Source organism: Taurulus bubalis (assembly GCF_910589615.1).
Source record: "Taurulus bubalis genome assembly, chromosome: 5".
In the NCBI taxonomy this organism is placed as follows: domain Eukaryota; kingdom Metazoa; phylum Chordata; class Actinopteri; order Perciformes; family Cottidae; genus Taurulus; species Taurulus bubalis.
This window is the reverse complement of record NC_136593.1, coordinates 16,581,285-16,609,186: the sequence shown is the minus strand read 5'-3', so window position 1 is coordinate 16,609,186 and position 27,902 is coordinate 16,581,285. Positions and strand designations below refer to the sequence as shown.

At 41.8% G+C, this 27,902-nt stretch overlaps 1 protein-coding gene across 2 annotated transcripts in view; it reads left to right on the top strand.

Annotated features, from left to right (window-relative positions):
- LOC306736427 (low-density lipoprotein receptor-related protein 1-like) overlaps positions 1-27,902 on the top strand; it is a gene marked incomplete at its 5' end in the record, with an annotated part of 84,918 nt that overhangs the window by 28,970 nt on the left and 28,046 nt on the right. For both annotated transcript variants that reach the window (XM_079218061.1, XM_079218062.1), the window contains 25 exons: positions 889-1,008; positions 1,439-1,567; positions 1,674-1,937; positions 10,096-10,258; positions 11,604-11,826; positions 13,770-13,956; positions 14,087-14,230; positions 15,173-15,409; positions 15,967-16,147; positions 17,295-17,517; positions 18,000-18,189; positions 18,359-18,484; positions 19,816-19,956; positions 20,571-20,696; positions 20,789-20,905; positions 21,009-21,089; positions 22,090-22,257; positions 23,230-23,412; positions 23,498-23,695; positions 23,847-24,092; positions 24,912-25,109; positions 26,576-26,780; positions 26,964-27,128; positions 27,214-27,458; positions 27,690-27,821. In XM_079218061.1, coding sequence (XP_079074187.1) covers positions 889-1,008; positions 1,439-1,567; positions 1,674-1,937; positions 10,096-10,258; positions 11,604-11,826; positions 13,770-13,956; positions 14,087-14,230; positions 15,173-15,409; positions 15,967-16,147; positions 17,295-17,517; positions 18,000-18,189; positions 18,359-18,484; positions 19,816-19,956; positions 20,571-20,696; positions 20,789-20,905; positions 21,009-21,089; positions 22,090-22,257; positions 23,230-23,412; positions 23,498-23,695; positions 23,847-24,092; positions 24,912-25,109; positions 26,576-26,780; positions 26,964-27,128; positions 27,214-27,458; positions 27,690-27,821 — 4,392 coding nt within the window. The remainder of the gene's footprint in view (positions 1-888; positions 1,009-1,438; positions 1,568-1,673; positions 1,938-10,095; positions 10,259-11,603; positions 11,827-13,769; positions 13,957-14,086; positions 14,231-15,172; positions 15,410-15,966; positions 16,148-17,294; positions 17,518-17,999; positions 18,190-18,358; positions 18,485-19,815; positions 19,957-20,570; positions 20,697-20,788; positions 20,906-21,008; positions 21,090-22,089; positions 22,258-23,229; positions 23,413-23,497; positions 23,696-23,846; positions 24,093-24,911; positions 25,110-26,575; positions 26,781-26,963; positions 27,129-27,213; positions 27,459-27,689; positions 27,822-27,902) is intronic.

Sequence of the window (27,902 nt, the reverse complement as noted above, 5' to 3'; positions counted from 1 at the left end):
ATCCATTTGCTCGTATAATCCTCACGTAGTATGCTCACTACTTTTCAAATGCATGCATCTTCACTAAAACCTTACTATATACACCTGGTTGCATGGATGTTTTGATCTAGTTTTGCTGTTGTTAAACGCCACTCCCCCCCATTTACTCCAGTTTGTCAAGACTTGTCGTGTGTTTTGGGTGAAGTATTCCTTTAATTGGTGTGATGATGCATTAGCTTGCATTAGCTAGTATCTCAACTACTTTTGTATTAAGCCGTTTACATATGATTCACATGTCGGCTTGAATAAGGGACACATTCATTCAATTGATGTTTGGCTTTTGGTTTTCCGGGACAAATCTAGGAACTTTGTCTGAGAGATGGTTGGTTTCTGGAAGTAAAACTTCCATCACATCTTTTACCACTTCTAATGCTGATGATAAATTGATCTGTAACTAATGTGACGCTGAAGGTTTTGTACTTATTATTTATATGTGCCTCATCGTCAGGATATACAGTCGTTCAACAATTTACGCATTAAGTATTAATGCCCTCCAGCACTCTGCTAAAGTGTACAATGGCAGCTTCAGCACCTGCTCCTGTCGCCTGCAGGCATGCCTGTCTTCGTGGTTTCTGCCAGATAGTACCCAGCAGGGTGGATGAAATGAGTGATCACAGTATAATCTGTGGGTTTATAGTGGTATGGTGAATGTATTATTCCAGAATTATACACAAATCCACACTCTATTAGAACCACTGATGCAGTTATTTTAGCTCAAGAACCAGGTTGATAACAGGAAATAAACTTGAATAAACACCTTATATCTTAAATCACTCCTTTATACCATGTTGTCTTTCATGTGCATTACTCCAAAAGCTCACCCCTGTCTCCTCTTTTGTCTCAATCCAGAGTTTGTGTTCAACTGCTCGCTCTGGAGTTGTCAGGAGCACTGTGCAGTGACTCCAGCAGGGCCTGCTTGTTACTGTAAGAGTGGTTTTGAGATCAGCGCAGATGGAAAGACATGCAAAGGTGAGTTTGTTTGATGTCCACCATCTGCGATACCTGCAGTTCAGTGTATGCTGCAAGTATTCAACAAATCAGGGAAAATAGTAAATCTTTGTATTTCATTTTTGCTGAAATGAGAGAAATGAGCTTGCTTACCTTGTCTGTGGTGCATTTCCCACAAAAGCCTGTTTAGAACTATTCATCTTAGCAGGCATTGAGATAATATAGGATTCACAGACATTGATGAGCAACAACCTCAGTGAGACAATGGTTATTTTGTGCAACACGCCGCGTCACCTTTAATGAATGACTAATTTAGTCTGACAAAAATAAATTGAACAGTAGACACAGAATTGTGGGTTTTTTATAAGTTAAATCAGCATTTGTATGTCTCATCCACAGATATGTTATTTGCTATACCCTAATAAGACCATTTGTGGTTTCTGTGGTTCAGATTTTGACGAGTGCAGTTTGTATGGGACCTGCAGTCAGTCCTGTACCAACACTGAAGGCTCCAACTTCTGCTCATGTGTGGAGGGCTACTTGTTGCAGCCAGACAACCGCTCATGCAAGGCCAAGAATGGTAAGTAAGCTAACATCAGCAGGACATCAGTTTTGACTGAGACTGTGTGAATGTTCTCTTCATGTTCCTCCTGTCAACCATTAGTTATGTTTATGTCACGTTCCAGTGCCAGTAGACCGCCTGCCTGTCCTGCTGATCGCCAACTCCCAAAACATCCAGGCCACCTCACTGAGCGGCACCACGGTGCACAGCCTGCTGTCCACCAGCACCAAACAAACCACAGCCATGGACTTCCTCTACGCCGAGGAGACTGTCTGCTGGATCCATGTAGGAGACGCCCCCTCATCCACACACCTCAAATGTGCCAAGATTCCCAATCTGAAGAGCTTCACAGAGGAGAGAGTCATCAACATCTCCTTCAGCCTGCATCGTGAGTACACCACAGCAGCACAGAGCGTCACCTGGTACATTTAGTACACAGCAGAATGCTACAGCCCCGTTCTCCACACATAATGCGTCATACAACAGCAGAGAAGATTGCCTCACACTGCAACAAAGCATGTTCATTTTCCAGGATATTTTATTTTTGAGTGTCGCATATGAGTTGAATTTTCACTGGACAACACCTGTGAATTCACAGCAATCTGATAACCATCTCATGATATTTTACATAATATCCTAGTTTTGGTTGTAGGATTTTCTATTATGGGCTCAACGAGAAAAACACAGTTCTGCTCCATTCTCCAGAAAATGTATTTTAACATCAAATTCATCACTCGCTATGCATTTTCTTGGTCTAATGTGACTGTGACTGTGATTGCCTGATTAGAAAATGTGTGAGAAGCACACTTTTTCTTTTGCTTCATATCTAAAGGAGGAAGGTCTGCCAAAAATGAGGCAGAGACTTGATAGCACAGATGTTTAAAGATGAAAATACAGAAAAAAAACAGCACAACAGACATCCATTTTGCCCACAGCTCCTTCAGCACGTGGACCTTGACACTATCAAATAGGCTGACTACAAGCTTGTTTTGAAACACACACACAATTCAAAAAACACTTCCAAACTGCAATCACTAGAAATAGCCCTGTCCATAGCCTGGTAAATGCAGTAAAAGCACATTAAACCAAATGTTTTCAGGTTTGTTTTTGGTTTAGTTGCTATCTGGAAATGAATGCAGTAGGAATTTAGATATCTGCTCCAGTGAATTTTAATTAATTCTGATTCACCTTTGATCTTCCAAGGTCTACCCCACCTATCAGTAGCAAAGCACAACCTTTGGCTACAGGCCTCAGCTGATCCTCACCTTGATTCTTTTTATGTTTGTCTGGTTTGCTTCCTTTGAAGATTGTGATTTGGCCGGGCTTGTTGGTCTAAATTTCTTCAAATGTGTTTCACTTTAAAGTCAAATGTAAACAGGTGGAGAAAAAATGTCCAGAAATTTAGCCAAAACTGAACTGAGCATCAATACCTACGTATTTGTACGCAGCCTGTGAGTCAAAGATATTTTGGCAGCACATTAAAAACAGCTGTGTTTTTCCATGGCTTAAGTTTCGTTTCAGAAAAAGTCTCTTCTTCTGTGAAAAGGAAAGTAAAAGATAGATCTTGGAGATCTAAGGCGCACGAATGAGTGCAGACGTGCGTATGTGCATGCTCCTGAGTGTAGACAGCCTGCTGGTCAAAAGCCTCCACACTTACTTCTCTTCCCTCTGTTTATTTCTTGGTTGCTTCATGTTCCTCATCATGGTGCGGCCTGGTTTTTGGGCTGCCTGTCTCCACTGTGACTCAAAGAGAAAGTACAGAAACAACACATTTATCCACACAAGGGCAGCAGGAATGCACCATTGTATCTTTTAGGAAGTTGGTTGATAGATGATTAATAACTCTCTGCATTGTCATACTAATCTGTAAACAGTAATTCAATGTCTTGGCCTTGAATTAAAACAGCATTGCATTTCACTCACTCACTTAGTCCTTATGTTCGTATTCCTTGCCCCATCCTTATTGGTTCTCCCACAATTCCACTTCTTCACTTTTTATAAAGTTTTCAACAACATGCATTTTCAGACATTTGCTTCCTTTGTCCATTTTTCAGCTGTATGTAGTCTTGGTACACATGACATTCAGGCTTAACTCCACTTCTGATCTGTACACAACACTTGGGGTGTATTGTAGACATACTTGAATTGTATTGAATCACATAGCTCAGCTTTATCCCTCACCTTTCTCTTTCTTTGTTGCATATTTGGGTACAAGTCTTGTGACCTATCACATTCACTCAGCATGCAGCAGCTCCTCTCCGTTGATGTGCCTTTTCCATGCGACTAAAGAATGCATTAACATGACAGAAATTACTTTCTCAGCACAAACCATCACAGAAAATGAAAAGGTCGAATCATGCCAGTCGGGCAGCTCTCTCTTCCACATGCTTGCACAGTGCGCTGTAACTGTCATTTGGAAATATGTTCATTTCAAACCAGATACTATCAGGCAAGCTTCAAATGATGAAAATTATGCATGAGGCATTTTGGTGTCCCTCAGTATTAAGAGGAAGATTGAGCCTGATGCACCTCTCCGTCTGTTTTGGGCCTTGCTTACACCACATCTGTTATTGGCAAATTATTCAGTACAACCCTTAATTAATCAGGCTCATACGGGTAAAAAAAAAGACATTATAACAGCCTCCTCAAAATTACAGCAACATTGCTACACTGATTTCCTTTTTGGAAAAACATGTATTTGCGCTTAACATTATGATTTAAGTCGGATTATCACTGTTGCTATAACCATGCAGCTTTAACCAGAACCGTAGCAATTTAAGGACCAGAGGAATTTGCAGGAAATTCCAGCAGCTTCAGCTGGTTTCTCCACGGCCGCCCCCCACACACACTGCAGCTTGGACAGGATGTGCATGACTGATGATGTCGGATTAAAGCTGTATTGCTGAAATAAGGAAGCGATTCAGGGCACTGCACTTCCTGTAGCGACAATATTACTATTTTCATGTCAGTGTGTGTAAGAGTAACATGAGAAGAAGTCGTTTGGCATTTTGATAATTTGTTAATGAGACACATTGACGGAGAAAATTAAGTGTTGGTTGTTTCCTGGCGTGATTGTTTTGCACAATAAACCATATCTCAGGCGTAGACAGGTGCTAGATATGACACAAAACATACAAAAGAGTATACGCCTTTTTATTTATGATGACTTAAACAAACAATGACAGGAACAAATCTGACCATGCAGAGGACCCCAAAATACTTAACGTCAGCGCAAAAAATATACAATGCAAAAGGGCAGATTTTTCTCATCTGTTCCAGTCCCTAAACTGGAGCGACTTCCCAGACAGCAGAGTTGCTCTTTTGGACAGGTTGCTGGCGTGCAGGAAATGATGCGCGTGTGGTTGGAGTGACTCATGACCTCAGTATGGCACAGACGAGTTGTCCAGATGTGTCCTCCCCCAACACACACACACACACACACACACACACACACACACACACACACACACACACTCTCTCCCTCTATGTCTCGCTCTCACTTTCATTACATTCCCTTTGACTTTTTGACTTTTTTTTATTCCCACTTTCCTCTTTCAAACTTCATTACACTGTATGTTTCTTGCAATTATACTAGTCACTCACTTTTCACTACTTTTAGCCTTTATTAAACAACACATATAACATGCTCACAATTAAAGTGCTAACATGCTGCTGCTTTGCAAGCATAATGCTTATGAACCAATTCAGTTAAATGTGTAAGAATGCTAGCAATTGCTAATTAGCATCAAACATAAAGTGGCTGATGGGAACCAAACTCATGGGCCAACTAAAATGTTGACCTGATCCCGCCAGATGAAGTATGAAGGGATTGCCAAAGTGATTGCAGTTCATCCTAAGGCAAATAACATGGCAGTTGTTACAATATTTCAGTCTCGACCATGGCTAAAGATCCAGATTAAAAATGTACTATACAAATACCACTTGTTGTGCAAACACGATGCATCAAAGCCATTTGCTGTTGTTTTAGGGACTGATGAACCATATCCAATTTTCACAGTCTAATAACCTCATTATTTTCTCTTACATAGATAAAGCATATTCGGAATGAGCTGTGCTTGTCAGACATAATTTATAGTAAACTGTGTTGAGGAGTGCCTTACTGCTACAGGAAACAATCATCAAATGCATATAGTACCGTATAGTATAGTTATATACTAGGTGGAAATCTGTTTAATCAGTTGTTTCTTCCCATTGGGAAACCTAGAAATGAAAGATTAAAATTCAGTTGTACTAGATGCTCATGCTCCACACTGTGCACAGGAGGGCTGATCTCAGAGCAGTCACTAAGCCTCCCTTCCCTGCTTGTACTGTAAGAGCTACAGTACCTGCTCCCCCTGCACAGTGAGCCACAACGTGCTGCTTAACACAGACACTGGCCTGAAATCTCCTTAAGAGGTCATGTGCTGTTAAAAGGCAAGCCAGTCAGCACTTTTTCAAATCTTCTCTCCATTCAACACTGTGCTCAACCTCTCTCTCTCTCTCTCTCTCTCTCTCTCTCTCTCTCTCTCTCTCTCTCTCTCTCTCTCTCTCTCTCTCATTTTTCACACATTGAAGGTACTATATGAAATCTTCGGAAAATCCTTGTTATTAGTACCCCGGTGGCCCTTAAATGAACTGCAGTCAACATTCTGTTGCATTAGTTAACCAGATGGGGGTTTGGGCTTAACTTGGAAAAAACTTTTTTGTTGTTCTTACTTGGACTTTGTGTTGTGTTGGCTTCCGGTGGTTTGTTGATGTTAACATACTCAATTTTTCAAAAACCGATCTCAAAAACACTTTTTGAAGGTCTTGTCTCGGATTGGTCCTGTGCTGTACACAGTCAGATTAATTTGTCAACATCATCGCTGATTAGTTTATCAAGACATTCCTCATGGTACACTTATATACACACACACACATACAGTATATGCCGTTAAACAAGGTGAATGAAATAGGAATCTTCATTTGTTGTTTGTGGGTGTTTTTATGGTATTGTGGATCTTTCAGATCAATTTGAAGAGTGCCTTTTTGGTTTGCATGTTCCACATTTTATCAAGTGTGTCATGCAATGTGGGACTCACACTGTTCTGATCTTTGTCTCAACTTGGTCTCGTCCTGCCCTGGTCTTGGTCTTGACTTGGTTTTAACCCCTCAACTTCTTCGTCTTGTCTTGGTTTTGATGCACTCCTGTCTTAGTCAAGACTTAGTCTTGGTTAAGGAGGTCTTGACTACAACACTGGTTAGCGCTGTAGAGGGGCTGAAGAGCGGAAAGGCACTTGTGAGTGTCTACAAACATCACATTCTTTTGATTTTCCTGGCAAATCCGTCTTGAGTCCTTTATAATAATCGCTAACAGGCTGTTATAGGCAACCGTGAATGTCTGGGAAAGGGCTCAGTTTTTAAGTTACATTACAGTCCGTTCACATAATGGCTATATAAAACTATTTAACCGTGAAATACATTTTAGTCACGCGGGATCTTAACAGAACCACACTTTTTTTTAGGTTTTTCGATTCTCCTCCTCGGCTGTGTTTCTGGTGTGACGAAGTCGCCAGATGCTTGAGGGAGCGTTTTGGAGTGCGGGACGCTGGTGAGGGGAAGTGGGGGTTGGGATGTATGAGCGGGCAGTGTTAAAGCTTCAATCATAGTTTACAAGTGACAATTATGAGGTATCAAAACCTTAAAAGTAATGCCACTGATATTACACTATTGATCCCCCTGTGTACTTAGCCTGTGAAGATATTTGCCCCTCATTTGTCCTCCTACATACAGTTATTGCAGTAGAACTCTGCCTAGCATTGCTCTATTTAGCAATACACTTTAAATGCATTATCTGGAAAGTCACTCGGCTGTTGTTTTTCTTAGACCAATAGGGAGCAAAGAAGTGAACAAGGATACACGTAGAAAACAAGTTGTTTATACAGAGGAGGGAAAAAATTAAGACGGCGGTCGGTTGTGTTTTTTCAATTATGCTGTGTTGTTTTTTATAGCATAGTTTGAGACAGACAGAGCTGCAGTTAATGAATCCAGACTGTTTTCCCACCTCTGGGGAACAGACAAAGGGGACGGATAGGGGGATGATGCATGGAGGAGGAGGAGAAACAGAATGGGAGGAGATTGAAAAGCCTTCACTGGAGCCATTTCTGTTAAGCAGAGGTGGAGGAAAATGGAGAGCGGGTGGTGTCAGAAAGCAGGGGACAGATATTTCTTCAGGTCTTTCAGTCACCCCCCTTCCCGCTTTGTTTACCCATTGCTTCATCCGTGAATCAGTGTGTTGTGGGGCAGCTGGAAGCGTTTAAACTGAGAATTCTGTGTTAAAAACTAAAAGCACCTTCGGGAATATGGCCCCTGATTCCCATAAACCTCAGAAATGCTGCTGCACAATGGCCAAGTTTCCCTCGTGGAAATCAGATCTCTCTCCCTCTTTCTTCTCTTCTCTGTCTTCTTTCTTTTCTTCTCGCTTTTTCTTCCTTTGCTCTCTGTCCATCTGGATTTTTTCTTTTATTCGTTTTCCACTTTTACTTGAACCAAAATATTTGAAAGTGATCCATCTCGCTCCCTTTGCTATCCATTCTCCTCCGAAAAATGTGTTGGTTTCTCTAAATACAGAGGGTTCCTCTGGAATTACACTCAGATTTATTGGTCCATAGCTGGTAAGCTCTCACTATGCACACTTGTATTGCGCTCTTATGCCAAGGAATCTGCTCCGTCATTTCCCCCCTCTCAAGCTTTTCTTTCCGGGTTGGAGAAGCCAATCCTCTTGTCTCCCCTAAATCCTCACAGTGACTTGTTCACCCTGGTAAACACACTACCATATTAGACCTCCACCCTGAGCACTGATCACTGCATGACCATGGACCCCTGCAGCACGACTTTGGCCCTTTATCTGAGGTGTTTGTGTATGTGTGTCAGTAGGTGTGTGTGGAGAGTAGAGCTTGTGGCAGCTGCGAAAATACAAGTCTTGTGGTTTGTGAAACCCTCCTACCAACTCTCTCTCTCTCTCTCTCTCTCTCTCTCTCTCTCTCTCTCTCTCTCTCTCTCTCTCTATGGTCATGCAGACATATAGTTTTCATTCCCTGTGTTAAAATTCATATTTATAGGTTTGACAGTCAGTGCTGGAAGAGGTATTCAGATGTTTGCGTTCATAAAAGTTGCAATACCACAATGTGGAAATACTCAGTAAAAGTAGTAAAAGTCTCCATATCATCTTGCTACTTTAAGTGGTATAATCAATTTGTTTATATTAACAATGGATTGCAGGATTTGTTATTTGAAGAACTAACTACTGTATGTTGGCAGACCCAACACTGTTATTATATATTTTAGATTATTGTAACTGATCATCTCCTTGTCATGTTAGCATAATTGTCATGCTGTAGCTGGTAAAGCTGTAGCTAATTTTAACTGTTTTATATACTGTTGAGTAGTCTAACATTTGTTTAGCAATGCATGACATTTTAAATGTTTATTATAGATTTTTTTAAATCTCAGTTTCCGAAGTAACTTGTAACTGCAGCTGTTAGATGAATATTATGGCATACAAAATAAAATGGTGGTCTACAGGAATTGCGTAGAATGAAAGTTGCGTAGAATGAAAAAAATGTAAATAAAGTACAAGTATTTCTGAAGTATACTCAAGCACAGTACAGTAAATGTACTTTCCATCACTCACTAGACTCTCCTTTCCTTTAGCTTTAACAATAGCTTTCTGTCTGATCCTTGGCTCAGCCTCAGTGTGGCTGAGCTGCTATTTGAGGAGAGGAAGGAAGAGGAGGGAATGAGGGAACCAGGGAGAAGGGTATATTAGTGTCTCTTGTTATTATTTTTGCGATATATTTCTGCTCTCTCAGACCCTTGCTATGTGGTCTTGCACCACATTCAGGCCAGTTTGTATAGAGCGGGAGTATTCCAGTGTTTTTCCCTGTAAATGTTCCATAAAGTATGTGTGTGGTGCCATGTGCAGGCGTCTAGGTGTTTGATTTTCATCGTCGGGTGGGGCACTGGTCTTCCCCGTGATCTGAGCCTCAGGAAAATAAACGCAGCGGAAACCGCACGCCCACTGTCGCTTAGCTACAGCTACGGCAACATCACACTCCTCGAAGCAACAAACAGCCTGTCTCATATTCTGTCTGTCTAAGTGACTTTGAATGATAGAGGCATTACCTAGACACTTGCTTACTGGAGTTGGCTGTCATCTTGTTTGTTGAAAACTGACCAAACCTGCAGTCCAAACCTGAAAATCTGGACGGTGTGTGATGAATGTGTCTGTGAGTGTTGCATAGCGAGGGAGAGAAAAAGGGCGAGAGAGAGCTGTTGCAGTAGATCACACACAGTCTTGCTGACTAATTTACTTCATCACATGAAAATGAGTCAAACTCTTACCCATCTGTTACAAGTACGTACAACAACATCACATGCTCGAGCTCTCTATGCGTCAAAAGTAATCAATTCAAGAACTGAAAACACCGTGTTTGCCTCCCCCTGCACCTCCTGTGTCTGTGTCCCACCTTACCCACTACTCCCCCCTCCACCCTTTCTCTGTCCAGATGTGGAGCAGATGGCCATCGACTGGCTCACCGGAAACTTCTACTTTGTGGATGACGTGGACGACAGGATCTTCGTGTGTGATAAGGACGGGCAGACATGTGTCACCCTTCTGGACCAGGAGCTGTATAACCCTAAAGGCATTGCCCTGGACCCCACCATGGGGTCAGTTTGATACCTTGATTTCTGTTTAATGCATAAACACACTGCATACAAACTCATTATAATCCCATGAGAACAACTGGATTCAGACTTCTGTCATCTGCCGTTGTTGCCCAACTTTAAACATTGAGTTGAAATGAAGGGAAAAGACTGAATGGAAGTTTGGACATCGGAGTAATTGAGTGCAGATGTTCTGTTTGCGCTGTGGTATGCTGACTGCATAGGTTTTGAATGTAAAAGCATGTTTTTGTTACAGCTCTTTTGTTTATGACCAGACTTTCTCACTGAATTCCTAAACATGTGTGTTTGTGTGTATCTGTGGTGCATGCTTGTGTGAGTGTCTGAGAGCTTGTGTGTGTTGGAAAAAATGAACTGTTTGTGTGTGTGTATAAATGTGTGCTTGCAGCTTCCACGCAATTTCCTTGGCCGTAATTGTTTTTTCCAGTAACAAGGTCAGGTAGAGCCACTGTAGCTGCTTATTGTTGTTGTTGTGGTCTGCAGTGTCATTAGAGAGGGAAAAAAACAACAATATATCAGCACAATTCATCCTTTTTGGTGCTGTTAATTTAGTGACCACAAATCTTTCAATATATCCCACAGTGACTGTTTATGGAATTGAACCCTCAAAACTGTAAAAAAATATATATAATTTGACTTCCCTTCACCTAATGCTTACTGGTTATTTTACTTATGACTCCACTATGACTATGACTTTGTGAGGATTAGTTTTGATGGGGAATTCCATCAAGATGTTAGTGGAACATGTTTTCCAGCTCGTTTAACACATTTTACACAAAGAGATGTTGGTTGCCAAAACCTTTGTGGGGACTGTGAGCATGATTCTTTGATTGAACTTTTAAATAAGTAACTATTTTTTTTTGGCAGCTGTGAAACACTTAAATAATGATTATGCTCGGACAAACTATTTGTGTTTGGTTCTAAATCAGATTTACAGTGGAAATGTTTTCCTTTAGAATATTGCTGGCCTATACAATTACAACTATTCAAAAATAATCTCCAAATATTAGGTCTTGGAGTATACGAGACTTATGGAATTCAAGTTAAGGACTTTATTTTGTCCAACCAGCAGTCCAAATATATTCTGCAAATATTCAGCATTATTATTTAAACAATGACTTCAACAATGAATCTTGCTTGCTGATTGCTGGAAGGGATGTTTCCTACTTCGTTTACCCCACTGAATCTAGATCATTATTGTCTCCCTGTGATGGAAATAAGGGCGATCAATTAATTAAAACAAAGCCAGATGGGCGGAAAATGACACTATTTTCCGACTCAATTGATCTATTTATCCATCTGTCCTCAATCAGATCCTTTGTTTCCACAGGAAGGTATTCTTCACAGACTACGGTCAGATTCCTAAAGTGGAGCGCTGCGACATGGATGGTCAGAACCGAACCAAGCTCGTGGACAGTAAGATTGTATTCCCGCACGGCATCACGCTGGATCTCGTCAGCAGGCTGGTGTACTGGGCCGATGCCTACCTGGACTACATTGAGGTGGTGGACTATGAAGGCAAGAACCGGCACACCATCATCCAAGGCCTACTGGTGAGAACAGCTGCACAGGATGCACCACACTCCCGTTATCATCAATTAGCAGGAAGATAATCTCCCTTAAATCACCTGTCTTTGTGTATGCTATTCATAATGCTCTAAAAACTCCAGTGTGCTTTATAGTTCCCTATATATCTATAATTGACCTTATGTTTCTCCTGTGTACTCCTGTAATGCGTTCTTTCCCAGTGAGGTATATGCAGAGAGAAGACTTGGCGGACATTTTCCTTTTCATTAAAGCAGCTGATTAATAGTGTCTGATGCTGAGGCTGATGATGTTGCGAGCTGATGAAGCACAGTGGCTCTTAAACCTGTTACCATGGCTTTTACTGTGATCTGTGGAGAAGTAATGGCTTTCATTTACTCACTGGACCTAAGGGCACACACATACACACACAGGTGCACACACACTAACATTTCTTGCGTTGTGTGTGTGAGCACCTATGATAGGGCAGAAGTACGTTCACATTATAGGTAAAGAGTACAAGTGTGTTATTGATGGTGTTGAGTTTGGGCTGTTTTATTTTAAGAGAGTGTGTGTTTATGAAGGCCTGACATGCCCTTGTTAGGCTGCATAGCAAACTCATTTGTTTAAAAAAATGTTTTCAAAGTCCATGCCAGCTAATTGAGACTCGTTATACGCATTATATTTGTACCAATTCAGTTCTGTTGTTGGATGTGAATACTCACAGTCACTTATTTCCATTGGTCTGTTTTATCTTGGCTGGATCTGTGAGTAAATGTGACCAAGTGCACAGTCACGTTTCCTTACAGTCTGAAGCTGATAGGCATCATTTACCTTATAACCTCAGTGGGCATTGCCCTTCAGCCTAGGACAATAACCCTTTTTTATCTTTCCGGCTGTGTCTCTCTGTGGCCCAGTGGGTTCCAAGCAGCCTGAGATAGACCACAATGCCGTCTCAGGGTTTAGGCTGCTGCTGCTGCTGCTGACACAGCCTCTTGGGGCACTGAGTCACTGACCTATGTTTGTCCAGATCTGAAAGTGTTTGCCTTGCTTTGCTTCCTGATCTCGTCATTATAAAAGCTAGTTTGTCTATGAGTTCTGACTATTTTGAGCAGTGGAAGTTTTGCTGGTTCCTCTCAGTCACTGCTGCTGGAAAACACTTCATTTTATAACTCCACTTTGTACCACAGAACATACTAGTTTCTCAACCAAAGGCAGGTGGCCTTTAACATTGTGAATCAGGATATCTCAAAAAGAGGGCAACCACCACTTTACATCACAGCACATGGTGTTATTTAAGTAAAAGTAACAATTTAAACACCACCTCTGCTTTATGCTACATTATCAATTAACACCCACTCACTAAAACTAACCATGAAGAGAAATGCCAAACGAAAATCTCTGAAACATGGAGGATATTTCAAACAGAGCAATGATAGAAATAATATAAATAGACTCGGGGGTTTCCAGATATAGAAAATAATAGACTTACTGAAGTAAAATGCCCCGCCACACTGAATTATGGTCCATTAGTTTCGTATATGAGGGCACATCATCATATATTACTGCTTGCATAAATATGCTGTGTTAAGGTGAGGAAAGAGTGTGCTTCAGGAGAATTTGCACATAAAATAAATACAAAATAATTCTTACTAGACTTAAACAAAACGGATGTATTTTTGCCTACACAGCCCTTTTCAGAGCAGATACAGCTGTTTTCAAGCTCAAGAAATATGGCTCTGTTAGAGTATTTCTGTAGAAGCAATGTATCTTATTGTCACGAGGCACAGCAAACGTAAAAGTATTTTATGGAAGAAATGAAGTCCTTAGCCAGACGACATGTATAGTTAAAAGTAATTTGAGTAAAGCACTCAACCATGATTGTACATTGGATTCAATACCATCTTCCTCTCCTTTTCTCTTTCCTTTAACCCTTCCATCATCACCCCACTTTTCATTTTTCCTCTTCAAGATCGAGCACTTGTACGGGCTGACTGTGTTTGAAAACTACCTGTATGCCACCAACTCAGACGCCAACATGCAGCCTAAAACCAGTGTGATCAGGGTCAACCGCTTCAACAGCACCGACTATCAAGTAGTGACCAGGGTGGACAAGGGAGGAGCACTGCACGTATACCACCAGAGACGCCAGCCTCCAGGTAGACAAACACACACACACACACACACATACACACACACACACACCACACACACACACACACACACACACACACACACACACACACAGATGTCATCTGACTTTATTTTCCACCTTCTCGATGTGTCCAGTCCGTAGCCATGCATGTGAGGTGGACCAGTTTGGGAAGGCTGGAGGCTGCTCGGACATCTGTTTGCTGGGGAACGGCCACAAGACCCGAACATGCCGCTGTCGCTCCGGATTCAGCCTGGGCAGTGATGGAAAGTCCTGCAAAAGTGAGTAGGACTAAAGGTGTAATTAAAAAACAATTATGTTTCAACAAATTATCTAACTAGAAATACATAGCTCAAGTAATTCTGAATTTTTTTGGAAATGAAATATTAAGTAGGCTGTAAAACAACTAAAAGTAGTTATAGATCCTATATATTCAGAGAAAAATAAACAGCCATGACTGAGCAAGCAAGCAAGGAAGAAAGCTCTGAACCATCAGCTTAGCTAACAGAGCTAAAGGTATTATTTAAAATAAAAGGTTGAAATTGTTGGATTAAACACAGTTGGATTAAAATAGTTAGCTAAAATGAATGGCTAGGAGTTGTAGTAATACAAAACTTGACCAAACCAACCTCAACATTGACAGTTCAATTTAAAAGTAGTAACAGTAATTTAAAGTATTAAATATCCGTTTAAATGTTGGGTACATTTGTGACATGGCTGGTTGTGTCAATGAGCCCATCACGCTGTGGAGGTGTATCTGAACCACTGCACTGGAGCACACTGTAGATTCAGCACAAATGTGTTGCAGCATAACTGTAAGTATTAAGTCAGGAGCCACAGTGATTCAGCTTTATAGACCTCAAGCCAAGGGCAGCCAAGGTTGACCCAGGGATGTGTTTCTCCCCTGGGCACTAGACTAGGGAAGGGCTGAACAAAGTAGCTGAGCAACACATACCTTAGTCTGACTCGCCAGTGTTCTGCTGACCTTAAAGCGTTTAGCCTGATTCAGCTTGTTGCTTTGATATTCTCTCAACCAGTAATAGCATTATATAGATCTGCCTCCTGACAATGGACTGTTCTTGACAAAATTAATATAAGTAAAGGCTTGTAAAAGAACAGGATATAAGTGAAAAGGGTGAAAGATGTTTAGTGTTAACTGCTTAATTGTGTCTATATAAATTCAGAACTAAGCTCCAGACTTTTGTTTTCTTGTTTTGCTGCAGAACCTGAGCACGAACTCTTCCTGGTCTATGGTAAAGGTCGCCCAGGGGTCATCAGGGGCATGGACATGAACGCCAAAGTACCAGATGAATACATGATCCCTATAGAGAATCTGATGAACCCGAGAGCTCTGGACTTTCACTCTGAGAGCGAGTTCATTTACTTTGCCGACGCCACCAGCTACATCATCGGGCGACAGAAGATTGATGGAACAGAGAGAGATACCATTGTGAAGGAAGGTAGGGTAATGACAACTAATTTAAAAAACAAATGAAAACATTCCTTTCCTCAGTAATTTCTTTCCCACGCGTCGAAGTTACACATGCACACTCGCATTCAAGTTCTAAGGATTTTGTCCCAGGTTTTGGCTGACCAGGGCAACCATTTCCACTTGAACAGAATTGCATGAGATTATACACAGGTTTACAAGAGGTGATAAAAAAACAAAACCATAGGCTTTGAAATTCTTTCTCAAGCTCAGAATCTTGTTTACACAAACAACATTTACTTGTTTAACCCTTATTTATCCAGGTTATCCCATTGAGTACAAGTGGACTACTTACTTTGAAGTCTCTCCACAAATGTTGCCATTTAAACATTTACAAGTCTACATGAAAACAATACTTTTTTCTAATGAGCTATATGAATCAGAAGGCAGAAATGTTGTATCAAATCAAGGCTTACATAAACAAATATACAACATGTAAATCCCGGTTTACACTTCTGAAAAGACTATGCAGTCAGTGGTGGTTTTATTGCAGCAGCAAGAGGCACCAACAGTCTGTGTTTGTCTCAGGAATCCACACAGTGGAGGGCATAGCTGTGGACTGGATGGCTGACAACTTGTATTGGACAGACGACGGGCCTAAGAAAACCATCAGTGTGGCTCGGCTGGAAAAGGCTTCACAGACACGCAAAACCCTCATCGAGGGAAAAATGACTCACCCTCGAGCCATTGTAGTGGATCCTCTGCACGGGTAAGACAAAGAGAGGGGAGAGTGATAGAGTTCGATGTTTTTGTTCCAGAGAAAAGGAATACAGATCATTGAGCAAGGTTCAGAGTTGAGAGGTTATGGCAGCAGTTATAATCATGCTGACTTTGAGGTGGCAGTATGTCTGATGCGTGCATGTCTGTTTGTGCCTATTTGTGGTCAGGCAACACATGGTGAAAGAAAAAGATTGGTGATCATTTCTGGTGACTCAAGTGCTCGATCTCTCACGTCTCAGCAAAGTCTGTCCACTCTCTTTCTGTCTCAGTTTCATTTATTTCTTTTGGATGAGCTGTTTATTTATTGTATTATACACCACTTGCATCACTCTTTTTCTCTTGTCTGTGTCTCTTCACAATTTCCAGCAGTGAGCATTGTATCATTTTCATCACATCTATGTGGTTGACCATTACCACCCTGAAATGTCCCTTCTGATTTCACTTATCGCATGCTGTTTAATAAAACAGATGGAGCATGTTGTGCATTACATGGTAGATTTCCTCCCCAAGCTTATTAACAGACACCCATATCTGTCTCGCACTCTTTCAAATCGTGCTTAATCTTGCCGTGTATGGACATGTCTTATTGATATTGACCTCCTAGGATCTGAGAATCACACGCTCATAAACACACACACACTTTGAAGATTGCAAGCGGCAGGGTGATGTGTGTCCACACACTTCCCAGGGGAAAGGCACTCGCCTCCACTAATGCCTGTAATCAATCAGGCTCACCGAGAAGAGGGAGGAGAAGGAGAAATATACGGAAAGAAAAGAAATAATAGCAGACGGATGGAAAAGGAAAAATGAAACGTTCATGCTAATGTCAGTCATATTCCTGCAGTGTTGTTGACAGCCAGTACTCGCAGGCTGAGCCTAGAGCAGTGGGGGAAATTGACAGGTGCTAAAGTACCTGGTGGCAAACATTTGTTTGCCTGTGGACAAATATCTGTAGAAACACTATGGAGCCGCCTCTCTGGATGCTCTGTTTATTAGGGCTGCTCGATAAAATGTCCTTGCCTCGGTTAATGGCTTGAGATTTTTCAAAATGCCCCAACAAATTATTCTTTTGCTGTCTTGCTATCACATGTCATTCAGTGCTTGTACCCATGGGAGTTCCCTTGTTGGCTCCTCAGGTGGATGTACTGGACAGACTGGGAGGAGGACCCGAAGGAGAGCAAGCGAGGGAAAATTGAGCGGGCTTGGATGGACGGCTCCAACAGAAATGTGTTCCTGACCAGCAAAACAGTGCTGTGGCCCAATGGGCTCAGCCTTGACATCCCTCAGGGCCTCCTCTACTGGGTGGACGCCTACTATGACCGGATTGAGATGGTTTACCTAAACAACACCGAGCGCAAGGTCAGCAGTCGCTCACCATGATCAGGATTATTTTACTGCAGGCTTAAAAGGCAGCGTGGTTCACAGGAATCAAGGCGCAGGATTATTCTGACATGGCAAGCTGTGACAAGCTACAGTAAAAAGGAATGCGTTTTACAGCAATGGAGGACTGTGGGTGGTCCATCACAATGCGGTTCATAGTCTGTGGGCTTGAGCCCTTATAATACTGGTCAATCCTTGTGGCTAAATTGATGGTATTTTGTTTTCACTGGCCTGTGTGTTGGTTATATTTTGGTTTACCAATATTTACCAATATTGCTTTGACGCTTATTATTTTTAGATTTGCAGCATAATTAACTAAAATGTTAAAACAAAGAACGTCCTTTTATCATCACCATGAATTAATACAAATATGTTTTGGGCAGTTATTCTGGATACAGAGTACTGCAGTCTGTTTTTTTAAAAACATACTTTACCATCATGTTGCTTTTTTCACACATCAGACGGTGTACGAAGGTCAGGAACTGAACCACGCCTTTGGTCTCTGCCACTATAAACACTTCTTGTTCTGGAACGAGTATCGTAGTGGCAGCATTTACAAGTTGGACACCACCACTGGCACCGCCACTCTGCTGCGCAACGAGAGACCGCCCATCTTTGAAATCCGCATGTACGACGCTCAGCAGCAGCAAGGTGACTGGAAATGCATTACTTATTAATTACTCGATAATTCATCTATCAATCCATGTTATTCAATACATTATTATTGTCCAGTATTATTGTATTAATGAGGCATTATTGGTGCTAATTTGTGTTTGCATTAACTTTATGTATCTGCACATTCACGTTTGTTCATTCTCAGGCTCTAATGCGTGCCGTGTGTACAATGGCGGCTGCAGCAGTCTGTGTCTGGCTATACCAGGAGGAAGGCAGTGTGCCTGTGCAGAAGACCAAATACTAGACCCAGCTGACAACACCAGCTGCAAAGGTAAAGTCAAACATGAATGCTTTGTATGTGCTACTGAGACTGTGTGTGTGAGACTGAAGGGTATTTCTCATGGCACTCATGTTGTTTTGCTACACATACAAGGATTTATTTCCAGTATGTTGGACAAGATGAGTCAAGCTGTATGGCTCTGACTGTGTGCTTTGTTCTAACTGTCTGACAAAAATATTTGAACAAATGTAGACATACAGGGGGGTTGCTGCAACAACAGAAGCACCTGCATCATGTAACAGCCAAATACAAACTCTGCATTAAATAGGGTACTGTCTTTTTGAAGCCTAGAATAATCAAGGTGTTCCTAGTATTTTGCCCACACTCAAGTTGCTCAAAAATGCAAATAATATCCAAACCAACATAACACCATAAAAGCCATAGCTGTGACCCATAATGAAGGCAAGCAAAGGCAAGAATTAAACAAAAAAATATGGACACTGTATGGCTTTTTTTCTTCTTCAAATGCTGAAACACAATCTCTAAACTAGGGCCCTCTTTACAGACAAAAAAACAGATACACAAAATACTAATTATCTTTCTTCTTCAAACACTTCATTCAAAACTTTCTAAAGTCTTCTAAAAATATATTTTTGCGTCACAACTTAACACACAAGCACAAAATACATAGCTCTTTTATTAGATTGCAACTGCATACTGATGTGCTAAGTATAATAATATAATATCTAGAGTCTCATTTTCATTTGCAGCTCTCTGGAAGTATAGACTATGAATATACATGGGGAAACAAACACATTTTACTCATATACACATAACAGTATCAGACACAATTACTTATCTTATACAGAAGATGACATGAACATAGTTACTGTATTGTAATGTTAACAAAATACAGTATAGAATTAATTGAATTGGTTATATGTGTTTTCAGAGCTGCATTCTGGGTGCAGGTGATTGATGATTTAGCAAACAACACATACAAGCTTTTAGTTTTGAATAATGTGTCTAACATAGATAACCGTGTATAGTTATTTTTAAAAAGTGGGTTTTAGAATTCCTGTGTAAATCGGTCAATGTGCTTATGGTTTATTGTGCTTTATGTGCTATGGTTATTATTCTACTATGTAGATTGGCTCTTAATAATTCTAATAAAGTCTTGGCTGTCACATTCATTCTTCCCTTAGTTTTTGTTCCAGCACCTGTTAAAATGTATTGGATGTCACTAATGGATGTATACTTTTCTTTTAATTGCTCTTTTCCATGAACCTTCCATTTGTTGGCATTCAAAACAGTATTTTGCTTGATGTAATCATATTTCACATTCCTTTTATTCCTTTTTTCCTCTACTTCTCTTTCCACAGCAAATCCGTCGTATGTACCCCCTCCTCAGTGCCAGCCGGGGGAGTTTGCTTGTAAAAACAACCGCTGCATCCAGGAGCGCTGGAAGTGTGACGGAGACAACGACTGTCTGGACAACAGTGACGAGGCTCCTGATCTGTGCCGTGAGTTACTGCACACGCACACACACACCCACACCCACACACACCGACACGCTCACACACACACACCCACACCCAGACACACCCACACGCTCACACACACACACACACACACACACACACACACACACACACACACACACACACACACACACACACACACACACACACACACATCTAACAGCTCCAACTACTGTTGGTACTGAGTCAGATGACCTCAGACCATCTGAATTTGACAGTCTGGTGATGCCAGAATGGAAATGAGAGAGCAGAACCTACTGAGTGTCTGTTTATACGTGTGTGTGTGTGTGTGTGTGTGTGTGTGTGTGTGTGTGTGTGTGTGTGTGTGTGTGTGTGTGTGTGTGTGTGTGTGTGTTTGTGTAGCAATATCTGTGGATCTATGAAAACCCTCTCTCTGCTTGTCCGTCTGTCTGTCTGCGGTTGGAGACCAACGGTTGATCCCGTCCCAGACAAATCAAACGCCCGTCCAAAACAGCTAGAATATTTGCTCTCTTTTTCACTCATTTGCAACTCTCATTTCTCCACAATTTCCCCTCCCTCGCCCCCGTTTTCTTCTTCTTCTTCTTGCCCTTCAATGCATCCTTTCTTCTCTCCAGACCAGCACACCTGCCCTACAGACCGATTTAAGTGCAAGAACAACCGCTGCATCCCTCTGCGTTGGCTGTGTGACGGTGACAACGACTGCGGAAACGATGAGGACGAATCCAACACCACTTGCTCAGGTACACAAACAAGCATCCTCACCGTGCCACAGTTGGACAGGTCTTTTTTAGTTGTTCACATGTGAAATGAGCTCCATTGTGTTGTCTTTCAGCTCGTACCTGCCCGCCTAATCAATACTCATGTGCCAGTGGGCGCTGCATCCCTATTTCCTGGACATGTGACCTGGACGATGACTGCGGTGATCGGTCAGATGAACCTGCATCCTGTGGTTGGTCAACTTCCGTGGATTGGTCTATAGCTGAAGGGTGATTTATAGCTGTCATTAGAGGTTGTTTTAACACTGAATGTCTAAACTGTAGTTTTGTCCACAGCCTACCCCACATGTTTCCCCCTCACCCAGTTTACCTGCAACAACGGACGCTGCATCAACATAAACTGGCGCTGTGATAATGGTTAGTGTCTGTTCTGTATCTTTCCTCCTCTTCTCCTGTATGCCTATTTACAGTGGCGACCACTCGTTTTCCTTTGTCACAGGTTTGCTGTGCATGTTTTGTCAGCACCCTCACTCATATTAGCACACACTCTCCTTTTTGTCACCTCGTACGTTTTCTGTGTTTTTACCTTTTACTGTTGCTGTTGTCTTTCGTTGTTCTGTGTTGTTGGTTTTGTTGTACTGTGTTGTGCTCTTCGCCCATTCTGCTGTCTTCCGTTGGTTCTGTCTTTCAGAAAAGGATTGTGGGGACGGCTCTGATGAGTTGAATTGTCCACCCCTGACCGGTTAGTGCATAGATCAACATGCACCACAACAGCCATGATGCTAGCCTCGTTTTAGGACCAGTTCAGAAACGCTAGGGCTGCTTTTCTGCATTAAACAAGGCCACAAGCTAAGGGCCAATACTGCTGGCTTTCATTTACTGTAGTCTTTTGCACACAGGTTTCAAAGCTAATTTATGTTTTATATCTTGTAATACATTATTCAGTCAAGCGAAAAGTTTAGTCAAATGAATGAAACTATTTAATTTGGTATTGATTTAATAGAATGCCAGACTGAATGATAAAAAGTAGTGAAACCACAGATTATGTTTCCTTGATTACTATGAAATGAAATGCTGTGGAAAGCACTAAAGGTTTTACATCAGGTTGCCCTTTTACATTAGTATGGGTATAACAGTGCTTAAATTATGACGCTCTGCTGCCAAGCTCAATGTATCAGTGCTCGGTACATTCCCTCATGGTGCATTGTCTGATCTATGCAGTTTCTGTCATTATTTACTCTCATCTCTCATACTCCATTTCATTTGTATTTCATTGTTTTCTCTGTCACTGTGTTAATTGTGAAAAAAATAAGCAATTACTTTCTGCATATTTATATTAATATTATTTTCCCTTTGAGGCAGTGGGCGCCTCATAATGTGAGAGAGTGGGTGTTGTTTGACTGTGTTTGTTTTTCAGATAATGACTGCGGGGACAACAGCGACGAGGCAGGCTGTAGTCACTCCTGCTCCAGTGCTCAGTTCAAGTGTAACAGTGGCCGCTGCATCCCAGATTACTGGACCTGTGATGGAGATAACGACTGTGGGGACTACAGTGATGAGACGCACGCCAACTGCACCAATCAGGGTCAGTGTCCTAACCCGCCGGATAGGTGGGACAGTTAGTCAGTCCATAGCTGCTCTCAAAGGGTGCTGTTTGCATCAGTGTTGACTTTATGTTCTTCTTCATACATCACACCTGCAGGAGGGTGCTATACCCTGTAATTTAGACAATTTAAATAACTTAAATGTGTTCAGTATAAAATCTATAAACACAGTACCCTGGTGTGGTTTAATGGTGCATTATACCACATATTAGTAATTATTTGCATGCATGAAACATGCATGAAAATGCTTGAAGAACATGCACATGATGCAATGAGTACTCTGCATCTTGATTCAAGAAAACATGGTCACCAAGAAGAACCTTTATAAACTTGTCAATGTTAAAAGCTGAAGCTGATGTTAAAAGCCCCCATTACATAGTCGCTTGTCCTTTTTTAAACAGTATTCATGGAACACTGCTGAGACGAGAGGTCATTATTATCATAGATGGATGGTTGCATCTCTGCACTGTTTTGTCATTTATTCCCTGGACTGCACTCGGCACTAAAATCATAGCAAGTATTTTCATCTCAGTCTGATGTAACAGGTTCCTGGTCCCTATTAGTCTCACTGGCACATCATTACTCTCCCTAGTCGTTTAGTGAGTGATATAATAACTGTTAAGATATACCTACTTATAATTATCTATTCAATATTATGCTTGTGCTGTTAAGAGCAACATTGAAACAATAACAAAAATGATTTATTGGCAGCTGGTGTTTATGACTAAAGCAATGACCCTCTGAATGCTTACTTGAATCCGTTCAGTCTGTCCCGTTGCTAAGACCTGTTGCCATCCAGATTTCCAACAAACAGCTCATTAGTTTTTGTTTTCACAGACTTTTGATGCTGTACATTGTCTCTGCTCAAGGCTGTGTGTCCTGATTCGATTAATGCGGGCAAGGATTGAAGACAATGTCCTTTTAGAGTCTTAATGACATCTTTCCCTCCACAGCCACGCGTCCCCCTGGAGGTTGTCACACAGATGAGTTCCAGTGTCGTATGGACGGACTGTGCATCCCCCTGCGTTGGCGCTGTGACGGAGACACTGACTGCATGGACCTGAGCGACGAGAAGAACTGTGAGGGCGTCACACACATGTGCGACCCAGCTGTCAAGTTTGGCTGCAGGGACTCTGGTGAGGGGACCATACTTCAAACGAATGAGAAGTACGTGAAGTCAACTTTAGTTATTTTTAAAGTAACCCTGCCTTCTGTCCTCAGCACGCTGTATCAGCAAAGCCTGGGTGTGCGACGGAGACAGCGACTGCGAGGACAATTCCGACGAGGACAACTGTGAGGCGCTGGTGTGTAAACTCTCTCACCATGTGTGTGCCAACGACTCCACCATCTGCCTGCCTGCAGAGAAACTTTGTGATGGCACTGATGACTGCCCAGATGGCTCTGATGAGAAACTCTGCGGTAAGAGACAACAGTGCTCAGGCTGCGTTTCAGTGCATGCAACACCATAACAGCGAGTAATAGTCTTACAATCCTGTCTTCAGGTGTTTAATAACAGTTCTTTGGAGCTATCCCATGGGTCAGTCCTTATCTGATTTTCTCTGTTTTACAGACCTGTGTTCACTGGACAATGGCGACTGCAGCCATAACTGCACAGTGGCCCCTGGCGAGGGGGTGATCTGTTCATGCCCACTGGGTATGGAGCTGGGGGTCGACAATAAGACCTGTCAAATCCAGAGCTTCTGTGCCAAACACCTTAAGTGCAGTCAACGCTGCGAACAGGACAAGTTCAGTGTGAAATGTTCTTGTTACGAGGGCTGGGAACTGGAGCCTGACATGGAGAACTGCAAGAGCACGGGTAAGGGACAGAGGAAACAGTACAAGAGGGGGAGATTGTGGCCAGAGAATTTTAACATTTGATTGATGGTAGCTGTACAGTTAGGGCGGATACTAGATAAGTGACTGGTTTACGGGTTTTGTCAGGGTTCAAGACTGCAGAATCCAGAAATGTGGTGTGAGTTTTGGATCAACTGAATGAGAGGCCGCCCAAGCAGGAAACTGTGGTTAGAGAAGACTCAGTCTGGCAAAATGTGATACTCCTTTGGACAAAAGACGAAGCACTGGAGACAGAAAAGAGCTTTAATACTGTTGACATGAGTAATTGACTAAGAAAACAGAAAAAAAGACCTGGGCCTAGATTTCTAGTCGGAATTATTAAAGAATAAAGAGATGAACAGATAAGCTTTTTGTTGAAGTCGGATGTAAAAAACGTAAACTGCTCAGTCACAGTATAATCATCTTGGGATTTTATCATCCACATATAGAATATAGTTCTCTCCCTGCAGAAACATGCCAATGAGGCAACATGAATTTATGATTGTGCTCTTCACTGCCAGGTCTTAGAGGCTAGCCGCCAGCACCCTGTCATTCATCTGGCTGCCTGTTAGGTACAGATAACTCCTGTCTTATTTACTCTGGGTTTTAATTACCCGGGATTAGAGCCACTCTCAATACAGCCCCTCTGTCATTGGACAAGTCATTCACTGCAGTGTAACATGGCTGTGATGTTTTCCACGCTGTAAAGCAGAGCTGCTCTGCAGTATTTTGAGTAACAAGGGTTTTAACCCTTTGCCAACCTGCTTTGTTCTTCACTGATCTATCTTGTTCATCTCCACAGATCCTTTCAAGCCCTTTATCATCTTCTCAAACCGCCACGAGATCCGGCGCATTGATCTGAATAAAGGAGAGTTCAGTGTGTTGGTACCGGGCCTGAGAAACACCATTGCCCTGGACTTCCATCTCAGCCAGAACGCCCTTTATTGGACTGATGTGGTGGAGGACAAAATCTATCGTGGAAAGCTGTCCGAGAATGGCGGTGAGCATTTTTAACACAATCAATATGCTTAAAATACTTTTTGGAACCATCTAGGATTAAATATAAGGTATTTACAGATGATTTACATTCAGAAAATGAAGGTCCACCATCTAGATTTCTTCAAGAGCTTTCAGCCACATCGAGTGTTCTTCATCAGCGGACGGATAGATATTACATCAGTGCACATTTAATTAAGACTACACCATCAGATAAAGTGAAGATAGACATTTGAAGTATTGAATGTTTTAAATCAGACAAAATGCCATAAGCAAGTTACTGGACTTGCTTTTGACATTTTAATCTCTACATATGTACTGTACTGGGAACATATATATTCTAGTTCTGTTGAGGTAAACCATTTGTACATTTCAGTGATAGCTACTTTGTTGTGACTTAACTGTTTGTGACAATGCCCAACAGGCAAGAATATCTGGTAAAATATGAAGGTTTTCTGCATGTAAAACTGCACTGTCGGTGCTGTTTCAGTGGCTTCTTGTGAGCAGAAAATCCGATGTGGTTTCATAAAGGCCAGACCAGTCAATCATGACCAGTGGGCTGACAAACAATGGCCTCTCACAACCACAGCAGTAACAAATGAGCAAATCATGTGTACAAGCCTGCACTTAAGTCGTGTTGCATGTTATGTGCCATGTTTCCTTTGCAAAGCTAATGGCCTACATACAGTGAATGTGTGTTTTCATTGCTTCGGACAGGATAATGACTCATCTCAAATAATTAGCCCTGTCCCTCTGATTAGGGACCCAATGGAAAATGAAAGGGATAGAAAGAGGCTGGAAAATGTGTCTCTTTAGCCCAGCGAGTCACCACATATTTAGTTTTTTTCTTTCTCTGAAATTGTAGTATCACAACCCCTGTTGAGCCATTGCTGTATTTATTTATGTTTAAATGTATCGTACGGAGATGTGATTTCTCCCAAACATAGCTAACAATTTGAATAAAGGAATAACAGATCTTGATGCAATGTTAGCTTTGAATCCTATTTGCTTGATTACATTTACATCATTTGTAAATACATGAAGCAAAGTGGATCACTGCTTCGGGTTACAGTGCAATCTGAAATGTTGCCATCAGCAAATCCCAGCCTTCGAAGCTTTTATCCATACATATTGAAATACTGTGTGAATTCATTAAGAAACTTAAGCACCCCGAAGGAATCTTTATTTTACTGAGTAGCAAGTTGAAATAGGATTTAAACAAATATGGATGATGCAACAAAATCCTTGAAATTCGTTCTTTTCCACAATGTGCGATAGATTTCACAAACAATAAAAAGTGTACTGACATTCAGTTAAACTTGTCAAGGATAAATACTCAATATTGTTGGAATTTACATTGTAGTCCTCATTAGAAAAGGCAAAGGATGAGTTGGTATCTTCAAGTCAGTAAGAAGTTTAAAAGACACACAAAACATGTTTATCATTTGTCCTTTAAATTTGTCCTCGTAGCTTTAACCAGCTTCGATGTGGTAATCCAGTATGGGCTGGCTACCCCTGAGGGCCTGGCAGTGGACTGGATAGCAGGAAACATTTACTGGGTGGAAAGCAACCTGGATCAGATAGAGGTAGCCAAGCTGGACGGCACCATGAGGACCACACTGCTGGCTGGGGAGGTGGAGCACCCTCGAGCTATTGCCCTGGATCCCCGGGATGGGTATGCTTACTGTACCTCCTGCTCACAGCAAACAAAACACATTCACAATAAATAATGATAGCATTTAAAGGCGTATTTAAAGGGTAGCATTTTGTGAGATTGTGGAGCTGGCTTTACACACTGACCATGAACCTATTGCGCCATAATCTCTTATTAACTGCATGTTGTGCAATGATTTTGCAGGATCCTCTTCTGGACAGACTGGGATGCCAGCTTGCCAAGGATTGAAGCTGCATCCATGAGTGGACAAGGCAGGAAGACCATCCATAAGGAAACTGGCAACGGAGGCTGGCCAAATGGACTCACTGTGGATTATCTAGAGCGCCGCATCCTCTGGATCGATGCCAGGTCATAAAAACACAAACACATTGATGCACATTCCGTGTCCTTCCGTCATACCCAGAAATTAACTGAAAAGTTGTGATATATGCAGGTCTGATGCCATTTATTCAGCCAAGTACGACGGCTCTGGGCTGATCGAGGTTCTGAGGGGACATGAGTATCTGTCACATCCCTTTGCCGTCACCATGTATGGCGGAGAGGTTTACTGGACGGACTGGAGGACCAACACGCTGGCAAAGGCAAACAAGTGGACAGGAGGCAACGTCACTGTGGTCCAAAGAACCAACACACAACCTTTTGACCTTCAGGTCTACCATCCATCCAGACAGCCACAGGGTGAGAAACGCAGTGTTGCTCGTGAACATGCACATACTGGCGTATATTAAAAGTGCCGTTTAGAACTTAGGGCTCGGAAAAGCTTACTAATATAGTAGCTACAGAAGAAACTGGTTATTCCTTGTACACTAGTATATTCATTATGAGAGTGACAACTTAATAGTATATATGCTGATTCATGAGATGTTTTAAGTATACATTGTAAATTATTCTTCCCTCCCTTCTCCCTAGCTCCTAACCCATGTGCAGCTAAGGATGGCAGGGAGCCCTGCTCTCATCTCTGTCTCATCAACTACAATCAGACATTCTCCTGTGCCTGTCCTCACCTAATGAAGCTGAGCCCTGACAAACGCACTTGTTATGGTGAGCGTGAGCACACGCACATAAATGCAGTTACTGTAGTAAACATTCTCTTTGATTCCCTTTGAGCTTGTAGACAATGTT